Source organism: Halyomorpha halys, unplaced genomic scaffold (assembly GCF_000696795.3).
Source record: "Halyomorpha halys isolate HHAL.00 unplaced genomic scaffold, Hhal_1.1 Scaffold1090.1, whole genome shotgun sequence".
NCBI classification, from domain to species: domain Eukaryota; kingdom Metazoa; phylum Arthropoda; class Insecta; order Hemiptera; family Pentatomidae; genus Halyomorpha; species Halyomorpha halys.
In genome coordinates this window covers 240470-252112 of record NW_027114054.1, presented here as the reverse complement: position 1 = coordinate 252112, position 11643 = coordinate 240470, and the positions used below count along the sequence as shown (strand labels likewise).

The 11643-nt window shown below is 34.7% G+C and overlaps 1 protein-coding gene across 1 annotated transcript in view; it reads right to left on the bottom strand.

The window, feature by feature from the left end:
- Positions 1–11643, bottom strand: part of LOC106688253 (glucosidase 2 subunit beta) — a 44010-nt gene that overhangs the window by 23089 nt on the left and 9278 nt on the right. The window contains exons 5-7 of the mRNA XM_014432631.2: positions 9084–9162; positions 5755–5874; positions 649–714 (exon numbers count right to left, since the gene is read on the bottom strand). Of these exons, the coding sequence (XP_014288117.1) occupies positions 649–714; positions 5755–5874; positions 9084–9162 (265 nt within the window). The remainder of the gene's footprint in view (positions 1–648; positions 715–5754; positions 5875–9083; positions 9163–11643) is intronic.

Sequence of the window (11643 nt, the reverse complement as noted above, 5' to 3'; positions counted from 1 at the left end):
GATAAAAGTTGTATTGAACGGAATTAATTAGCAAACACTCTAGAATCAAAATAAACAACGAACAAACGAAAAACGACAGGACTTTTTGAATGCCCTGGTACATATAGTATTATATATATTAATTATTATTTAATATATGAATATTTATATTCTTATTGTAAGGATAAGTATCTTTTAATGACTTTGTACTGACTGAATGATTTCGTAATGACTAGGTATCTTCTAATAACATTATAATTTAATATAAATTATTTTAATCGATCCAAAGAGTTTTTTTTTTAAAGAAAAAAGATACACAGATATGTTTAATATACCAAGGTTCTTTTTATATGAATTTAACTCATTAAATGTATGGTCATATTTATAATTAAAATGGTGTTTTAACTTGACTACTTCCTTAGTATCCCAACCCCATAAAATGATCAGCAAGTAACCTTGATCTCAAGCATATCAAGGAGCTTAAGGATAAATAAGGAGGTACATACAGTGCTTACAGAAAAGTGGGAAAATATTTTTTAAAAAAATAAAAAAGAGAGAGATAGAATGTTTAGATGTAATCTAGGTTGTGATTAATATTATTACCAAAATAAAAATCAACTAATAATTCGAAATTAATAATTTGAGATTGGTAACAAAAACATCACATACCAAATCATCATGATTTTCAGAGGAGACTGTTTCATCATCTGGACGAATATCATTATTTCCTTCATGCTGAAATGAAACATTACAGTAATGAGTAAACTGCAAAAATAAATACATTTATATATAACACTTATATATATATATATATACATATATATATCTGTGTGTATGTGCACATATAAGTTACAGTCAGCAGTAAAACTCATATCAGTTGATTGAAAACCTACTCGACAGTGAGGATGCAAAGGCACTAAAAGCAGATATCGTCTACAGAGTGAAGAGGAACATCCTCAATCAGATTCAAGCGGATGAAGAGACCCCCAGGAAGGTCATCAAGGACAGATTAAAGAAGGCATTCAGAGGATGGTGGACCCCAGAGGAGAATATCTTCAGGGAACAAAGAAACCGGGACAGTCTAATGAGCAGTATTGCTGTAGAACTCCTGGCACACAACAAAAATCGCAGATAAACTAAACGAGATGATAGAGACAATCCAGGTACAGGGTCGGATGTAATTCCTATCCATTATACAAAAGATTCAGTTGGTAAAAGAACTGGGGAAGAGGGGAATGCAGAGCGACCGTTTGTTTGAGGAATGTGCTTAAGATCTAATAGACTAAGGCTAAGGAGGTGGAGGCCCGAATGGTAGTAGAAAAGTCGGGGTGGATCTAGATAGAATATCAAAGGCCAAGAAACATGTCTAACCCTTGGAGAAGGAGAGAACAGAGAGAAGGTAGGAAGAGAGAGAGAGAGAGAGAACAAGTAACCAAGAAAATAGAGTGAGTTTTTTATTTTTTATTTTATGTTTTATTCCCGCTTCCTCGCAATTTCTGGCATATGAGGTTTGGTAGGAGTGGAGTAGTGTGCTAGGATTACGAATGCCAATGCTACCAATAATTATCAATTTTATTTTACCACTGAAATTTTTTTGTTTATTTATTGGTGTTCAATCATGGTGCAGCCCAGCACTTGGGTGAGAGCCTTTAGATGGGGCTGCATCTTACCCATCTGCATCCGTCTGGGTGCCTCCTCCAGCACATAGGCTGGTACAGACTTCCAGGTCTCAGTCTGCGTCAGCTTCTTCTCCTTCCAACCATAGATGAACTCCCTTAAGAAAGGATAAATCTCCTCCATCAGACAAGGAAAGTCCGACTCAGTGAGGGCGGATATCCTGGTTTTCCTCAACAATCTGGCACGATGTCCTTCTATAGTGGTGTAATCCAACAATACATGCTCTGCATTTTCAGGGACTCCACACGTAGGGCACTGGTGGGTTGACGTTCTTCCCAAAGCTTTGCAGCTTTCCCCGGAACCCACCATGTCCTGTTAGGATCTGCAAGACCCAATAATCTGGGAAGACCCACCCCACTTTCAGTCTTGAATGGACAGTAGGGAAGAACGTCCTCAGAGTGGCACCCTTTTGGCTTACCAGCCACCGTCCATTTCATTCTTCAATGGAATCCTCCAGCAGCATCTTCTTCCATAGGTTCGGGGTTACACCAATCCTCTCTCAGAGTCCCTTCGGTAGCATCCCTTATTCTGCTCAATCCATTGAGTGATAGGGTCACCCTATCCCTTTAACACACCAGGTGAGGAATGGTGTCAAATCGTCTTCTTATCCTCATTCCAAGGCAAGTCACTTCCTCACCTAGTCTAATCCTCTGTCCTTAGATGTCTAAGGTAATAGGATGAGCCCTATCAGTAGAGCCTCTTATAAGTACGGCCTAAGTCTTAGCTGCGGCCATACTCAATTTCCTCGTTTCACACCATTCTCCTACGAGACCGGCACACCTTTCTGCTTCCATCTTCAATCTGGCTCTGCTGTTCTCAGAAGGTCGCCTATATCCCATGGTCAGTACCTGGTGGATATACTGTGGTGCGTCTTAACATGCTATCTTCTGTGCTATCCTGGGACAGATCATCCCTAGGGTATGTATGATCTATATACAGTTTCACAGCTTCCTCCAGAGTAGTTGCCTGGGCACCCCCTACTCTGATAGCCACCATTAACTGTAGAGGCTTGACTTTGCCCAGTGCCATTCTGTACGGGATACCCCAAGGATTCTTCTCTGACTCCTCAGCAATGAACTCATCCCAGGACCTCTTCTTATGGTGCCACACTCCGTTTCGATATACCCTATACTTTAGATTCCTTTTGTACTGTGAGTCTCCTCTCATTCGCTTAGTGCTCCTGGTAACTACGCCTGGCCCTGTAGTATTCTTTCTTGATCTGAGTCAGAGCCGGTGTCCACCATGGGACTGGACGTTCTCTCGCCCTTCAGTGTTGAAGGGTAATACTAGCCCATTAGCATTGCCACCCTGTAGTGAATTTTTGTCTCCACAAATAGAGCGAGCCAAGACCACTTTCACCTTCAAACATGGTCATTATGAATTTACAAGGATGGCATTTGGTCCTAAGAACATACCCATGACTTTCCAGAGGAGGATGAATTCCTGAGAGAACTGGACGAAGCAGTTTGCCAGGTATACATTGACCACTTATTGGTGTTCAGCAAATCTGAAGAGGAACATGTGGACCATCTAAGGAGTCTGTTCCAGCGCATGAGGAAATTTGGCCTAAAGTTACCTAAATAGAAGTTGGGGCAGAAACAGATTAATTTTTTGGGGCTCACTATCTCCTAAGACTGCGTGAGAACAGACATACAGAAGGTGTCGACCCTGCAAAGGATAGAGGTACCCATAGACGTGAAAGGAGTGCAATGATTGCTAGGAGCGCTGACCTATTACCGAAGGTTCTAAACCAGACATGGTGGAATATCTTGTACCCCTTAACAATCTACTAAAGAAAAGGAATACAATAACGGTAACACCTCAGATGGAGAACGTCTGGAAATGCATAGAGAGTCTACAGAGGGAACCGGTCATGGCATTCCCCGATTTCAAGAAGGACTTTACCCTCTTGACTGATGAATGTGAATACCCTCTCAGGGCAGTGTTATCGCAGGAATACGAAAAGGGAGAGCGACCCATAGCGTACGTGAGTCACCGCCTCACCAATGCAGAGACCCGCTACAGCGCCCTGGAATACATGGTCCTGGGAATCATGTGGTGGTGGAACACATCTGGCCATATATTTTTGGTAGACCACAGACCATTACAGTGGGTTGGTAAACTAATGGAGACATCAGCACCGATCACCAAGTGGAAGGAGATCCTTAGCCAGTATAACATGGATATTTCGTATAAGCCCAGGAAGGACAACGTGGTTGCAGACTGGCTTTCAAGGGTGGTAATGATTAATGTGGAATCATAGGGGATTAATGAAACTGTACAGGCGCTGCGACAGTGATACATTTGTTGGGGAATGAAGCGCACCATCCAAGACACGATAGATAATTGTCAAATATGCCTAAGCACCAAATATGGAAGCCATCCACCAAAGGTGATACAGGAAAAAATTCCCACTACAGAAGCGCTTCTGCACTTAGTGACCTACAGGTGGACTCATTCACTTGGAGATGGTACAAGTGGGTCACGATAATAGATGTCTTCAGTAAATTAGCAATGGTGCACCCAGTGACAGAAAAATCAGCAGAAGCAGTATTAAAGGCCTTGCAAACATGGTTCCAGTATTATGGCGTTCCAGAGAGAATCTTACCTGACAACGGAAGAGAGTTTAACAATGCAGGAATTAGAGCAGAAGTGAAAGTCTTGAAGGTAACATAGCACTTCAATATTCCAGGTCACCTGAAAGGTAGAGGCAGCCTCCATAGTACCCTTAATGACCACCTACGAGTGTACCAGCTGGAGAAGGAACTCGAGCCAGATGAGGCGATGGAAGGGCCAATCATCGCTTACAACCACTTCATACATTTTGTCACAAGGTTTGCTCCCTTCGAGGTTGTTTTTGGATTACGTGGATGTCACAAGGACTATTGGGATATAATGATAGGAGAGGACACTATTACAGGTTACAGTTAGATGTAAAACTCATATCAGCTGATCGAGTAGATCAAAGTTGGTGCTCTAACTACATTGGCTACAAATAACTGTATAAGAAGATTCCAACCACAAAGTGTTGAGGATCTTAAGACAGATAGAACTACCATGTTATCCAATCGTATCCAGGTTATCAGAGACCAGATAGGGATATCAGAGGAATGTTTTGGAGAAGTTCTGAAAATTTATTTATTTATGTTTTTTAAGAGATTGATTGTAAATTTCAACTTTGCAACCTCGAATTTCATTCAGAAATATGAAAAAATATCCTAAAATAATTTTTTTTTTTTTTTGTTAGAAACATGAAAACCAAGAATTACTTTAATAAATTCTAAAATTCATTTTATATTAAATTAAAGAAGAGCAAATTACCCAAAATTTCAATTCTAATGAATTTTTTTTTGGCGACTCCATTTAGAAGCTAGCACAAGTTGAAATTGTGAGGAAGAATGTAGTCCATTGGACACCAGAAAAGAGGTTTCGACTGAAAAAATTGAGGTCACAAAGTTAAAATCTGTAATTGAAAATACATCATTTTTATAACTTTTGAGATTAAGATCCCTTCTTGGTCCCTATTTCAATCATTAGAATCAAAATTGTAGCTAATTTGCTATTCTTTGATTTACTATAAAATAAATATTAGAATTTAATAGAATAATAAATGATATTTAAGTTACAAGAAAATAAGGGAAAAAATGTTTTGGAGATTTTTTTATTTTTATTATACATCTGAATAAAAGTTGACATTTGAAATCAGCACCTTAAAAAAGATAAGTAGATAAACAAATTTTCAGAACTCCTCCAAAACATTTCACTGAGATCAGCACTGTGTTCAGCAACTTCAAAAACAATGAAGTGAAAAATATCAAAACTTTCCAGGAAAACCCCTTTTTGAAGTCCTATTAGCTAGACTAATAGATATATGATTATTTTACTCATTATCAGTCCTGACATGCTATAAATGTTAAATTACAGCACAACTAACAACCTAAGCCAAATCTTTTTTAAATATACGAATCATCCTCAAATTAATAAGCTCTACAATATGGATTTTTCAGAATTATTAAGAAAAATTTCATTATCTGGCCAAATTAACTAAAATAAATCAATTTAATGACTATTTAATAAAATACATTTTAATCTACCTACCTCTCCTTGCTGAGGCGGTATAAATTTAACCTTATCTAATAAATAGATAGGTTTTAATTTTGGCCAAACAATTTCCAGGAATTCATTCTGAGAGACTTCTACATAGGTATCAAAGAAAAACTGAAAAATAACAGTTATACGATGTTAGAAATAATTAATACATACATTAATAATTTACTTTTTAGTAAATAGGAATATATGACTAAATACAAAGTATTCCTTAAGATTATGCTAATTCGTAAATTTTAATAATAATTAAGACATAGATTTATAACAATTAATTTACTTTCTATCGAATATGAAAACATGACTAAATTACAAAGTATTATAAACAGGAAAATAATTTGGGGCGGTGTATGGATAACATAATTTTCACTTACCAACCTACATTGAGTTTAAGTTAATCCTTGCTCTTTTCAGAACTCATATTTTTATATTATTCATTGTGGCAGTACTTTCCCTAACTAATTTTACAAATTGACTAATATTATTTCTCATTGCAAATTTTTTAACATTTTTATTATACAAAAGTATAGAAGAAATATAAAAATATAATAATTTACTAAAATTTATATTCTACTCTTAACCATTTATTCAACGCTAAATTGTTATAGTATCAACCATTTGTTTTTTCACTAACTACTGGCCCAGAAATCAAAATTCCTTCAATAGGCTTTTGTTAAAAACCACTCAATAATAGCAGATTTCATGGATGATACTAATAACTTTTTTACAACTTTTCTCACAGATGATAAAATGGATTCTGCCAAGCTGAAAATGTCTGAATATTTCATTGGATTAAACCATATAGGGTATCCTCATCAACAAGTTTTTTTTTTTGTTTTTTTTTTAGACTTTCATCACAATTTCACAGCACAGATGATAATTAATAATTTTTCCCATAAATACAGAAAGAACAACTTCGTCACTTATTGTTGAGAGCTCAACAACTATTTACAAGGAAAGTCAAAAACAAACTAAATCAGCTATTTGAAAACAAGATTATATAATTATCTATAACAGTAACAGACCATTTAACTATGACGAGACCAATAATAGACTATGCATCCATAATATACAATGAGTCAAGCTCACCATTAATTAAAAAGCTAGATAAAACTCAAAACAATGCTCTTAGGGTATGTTTAGGATCATTCCACACAAGCCCTACAAATGCATTGCAAGCAGAAGCAGGCGAAACACCTCTACAAATGAAAAGAAATTGGTTAGTAAAAAATTCCTTTTAAAAGTGGCCTCTGACAGTTGCCACCCTCTATATCAAGCTATTCGAAACAGCACTTTATTCATTCCAAAAGTAGGAATCATAGCCCAAGAAACAAAACATCTATTTAACACACTTGCCATAAACCCCGGACCACTCGACCTAAGTACTCCCATTCCAAAGTCACAAATTAACATAAAAACAAATCCCAAACTATTCCAATCAGATTTGACCAGAATACACTATCCACCGACAGTTCTAAAACAAATCACTAGAAATATTGTCTGAAAAGTATAAAAAGTATCTAAAAATGTATACAGATGCATCTAAAGATAAAAACAAAGTTGCAGTCGGGATATATGATGCCCAATATAACCAGGATACATTGATAAACCTCCCCACCAAGTTTAGCATATACAGTGCTGAATTATACGGTATCGTTGAAGCTTTCAAAATAGCAAACAGAAAATATAAGAATACAAAACTCGTAGTTCTAACAGATTCCGCTTCCGTATGCAATTCACTCAAAAACATACATCGAAAACATATTTCATCTTACCTAATAAAGAACATAATAGAAGAAGTTCATAGTTCATAAAATAACAAATTGAAGCTCCAATGGGTTCCAGGTCATGTGGGTTTGTACGGCAATGAGCGAGCTGATAAGATAGCGAAACAATTTTCGAGTAGAGTGGAAAATGTGAAACTGCCTTTACAGGAAATTTTTAGATGGTTAAAAAAATAATTCATTAGTAAATGGCAGGATAGATATGCCTGGGAGTCAAGTTTGAAAGGTAAAGATCATTTCACTATCCAACCTAACGTCTCTCCACACCCATGGTTCTCTAACACTTGTGTTAAGTTAAAAAGAAAAGGTATAGTCTTACTTACAAGATTAAGAATTAACCACGGTCGTACAAATTGCGGCTTGACATTAATTAAAGTTAAAAATAATGATAAATGTTCGACATGCAACTCTATCGAAGACCCATTACATATTATACTAAATTGCAGTAGATATGACAAATACAGGATTAAATATCCCCTCATCGAAAATAATAGCGCTTTCCTCCAAGGGCTGGCAGATCTAGATAGGGCTACTATTCAGGCATTGTGCAAATTTATAGCAGAATCCAAATTAGATTTTTAAAATTAAATAAATAATAACAATTTACATCCTCATCTCCATTCTTTTATAATATAACAACAGGGGCAGTGTAGGCCTCCCAATGGGAGTCTTGGGCCGACGTAAGAAAGGGGGAAAAAAACAACAGACCATTTGTTAAATAGCTGTGGATGAATAATAAACAGAGATAATTGAAACACAGTTAATTTTCAGGATCTAAGTGGAAAAAAAATCATTTTCATTCTGATGTATTATTGTACCACTACATTTTTTGGGGACGGTAAAAAAAGAAAACTGTGTTGATCAAAAGATGCAAGTCATAAACAACCATGACAATAAAATCATTAAGTCACAAAGATATAGTGAACTATAAAAAATCATACAAAATGATTTAAAATGCCACTTTTTCTTTCTAGCTGGCTAATGTTAGATGAATGAGAGTGAAGGTGGTGTGTTCAGAACTTGAGGGATACTAGAACGCATGATACAACTTTGAAATCCTGGAAGTAATTAATGTCTCTCTTTTCTGATTTTAATTTGAGGTTTACTTGGTCCACAACAATGATTTAGTTTCTAAAAACATATTTTGAAATATTCTACAGCCTGTTTTAACATAATAAAAAATTAATTGAAATAATTTTTGTAAGCTTTCAACTCAGATCTGAATAAAGTAAAAATTTTCTTTTCGAGATGTATGAAAACTAAATTAAGATGTTGCTCAGACAGCCAAGGCAATGAGAATTGAAGTGCCAATGGCAAGTACATACAACATTAGTAAAGAATTGAAACATAATTAGTTCATCTTATCGATCAGAAAGAAATATTTCGGATGATCATACAGATCACTTTATAACCAGCCTGAATCTATAAGTGATACTTGGAAACGACTTTATTCAAGAGGGACTAGAAAGTTCCACATTTTTTTAAAATCACCAATATAAAATAATATTTAAAAAGTATAGCACAAAAAAAAAAGTTTACCTTCACTTCATCATCAGACACAGCACCATCTTTATTCTGATCAAACATTACACGTGTACGAATTTCTTCAATCTGCAATCTGAAATAATATAAAAAACTTCAAATGATTTGAATCCAATAATATAAGATCTAATCAATTTGCCTAGCAGAGAAGAATTATATAAAAATTATTAGCCTTAACACAATTATATAACTGAACAAAGTGGAAGATTATTAGTTGACCGCATGTGATGATTGTAGGAAGACGGTCTGGATGTTGGGCAAGAAAAGTACAAAAATAGCAGAAAAGCTATTAATTAGTAACCCAGTTATTACTAACATTTTAATAATAAATACTTTTTTTACTATTTTGTACCTTTCCTCACCACCACTCAGACCATCTTTCTATAAATATAAACGAACAAGTGTTGATGAGATGAATAATTTGGAGCTATAGACATAATATTTTTAACACAAGCATTATTTCCAGTTTTCACTGATTCGTTCTTACTTAAAATCTTAAATATAATTTCCCTTAATTGTGATAGAAAATTATTGATTGCATTATTTAACTCATTGAACAAATTAGGAACTTACAAGAGAAATTTTAACTCATGAACATGAGATCATTTAGATACCAATAGTGAAATAAAGTATAAGTAATAACAAAACTGGTTGACTTCTACAAGAGACCTTTGTAGCTAAGGGAGTTAAGGCAACACCTTAGCAAACTAATTCCTGCCATAGCACCAGTTTGATTCTGGTCTGGGCAGATTGACTTTTATTTCATTGCAGTTCAGAATAAAAACTCAACCTCTCTCACTCTAGTTAGAATTGGTATAACTCAAGGATAACCCTCTCCCGCTTCCAAAAATGACCATTAACCCCCAGATAGAAGATAAACAAAACAAAATTTACATTTACATAAAGGTAGCACACCTAGCACTTCTATTTCTTTCAGCAGACATCAGAACACATGGATATTTTAAAAAACTTCCAGATAATTTTTACAATGGGTGCCTATAGTGAACAGATAATAAGACACCAATTCTAATTTTTTACCTATTATAACTTCAGCTGAGGATCCTGTATCTCAGTCTCTAATTCGTATTTTTTTATTATCTATAACATATATTATTGATAAATATATTGAAATGATGAAAAATGAATCACAAAAGATGTCCATATCAATAAAATCTACGAAATAATTATTGATTTTCTTTTCCTAATAAATATTTGGAAATCTTTGAGATAGGTAGTTGGTACTATAATAGATCAAAGAAAAATGAACTACAAACAAGAAATCCTAGTGTTGAAAAAATAAATAAATACACACCAAAGCATTTTACAAAAAAAATTAAATTAATTTCAAGAACACTTTAACCAAATATTATGATTTTCCAGAACACACAAAAACAAGTCAGTATAGTTCATTCTGTAATTGGAAATAAGCAAGACTTACTTTTAAGATTAATAATAACATTATAAGCACATCACATTCACGAAATGTTGTAATTCAGAGATTAGTAAAGTGTTAATATTATATATAAATAAAAGTGAAAATATGCATATAATGTTGAAATTATGGTTTATTAGCTAATGAATGAAAGAGCTACATCATCGTCATTATAATCCAATACCTATCTACTGCTGCACTGTGTGGTGATGCCCTCTAGAGCTTGGATCAAGTGTCACTCTCATGTACCAGCTCCCTCCTCTTGCTCCAGTCCAGTCCTCGGTTCCTGAATGTTTCTCACACACCTTCCTTCCATGTAAACTGTGGTCTTCTTTCCTCTTATGTCTCATATGTTATCCTGGCCTTCTTTCCATATTCATCCTAAGGAGGTGCCCGAACCATTCAAGTTTATTCTCTTCTAGATTGGTTCTACCGGCTGTACCCTAAGGTTTGGCCTTATTGTCATGTTGCAGATCATATCTCAAGATATTGGGTTAAAAGATAGGAAAACTAAATAATATTAACACTTCACTGATCACTGAATTACAACATTTTGTGAATGTAATATGTTTATTATGTTCCTATTAATCTTAAAAGTCAGTTTTGCTTATATTCAATTACAGAATGAACTATACTGACATGTTTTTGGGTGTACTGGAAAATCATAATATTTGGTTAAGTTTTTTTGGAGTTAATTTAATATTACATATTGTAAGACTTCATCTATTATTAGTACTATTGTTTTTTGTTTTTTTTAAAACTTATTTATCCATTCAAGTGTTTCCTGTAACTGGTTTTTTATTATATTTTCCTTTTAATCTATGTGTTAGTCTTATTCTCGTAAAATGTATCTATTTGTTTGTTTTTGGTAAACTGATCTACTGCTGTGACTATGAATGATGGTCTGATCTCACATTACCGTCTAATATTTAATTTGTTTAGCGGGTCACTGAAGAGGATCTAGGAGGGTGAATTCCTGAGAGCGAATTTGTTAATCGGGTGAATTAAAAAATTCTGAAAGGGTGAAATTGGAGGAGCAGAAATGAGAAGGAAAAATAGGAATGAATTGAAACATTTGTATTTGTTGTACAGACCGAAATTGAATGTAAAAGGAAACTGTAGGGG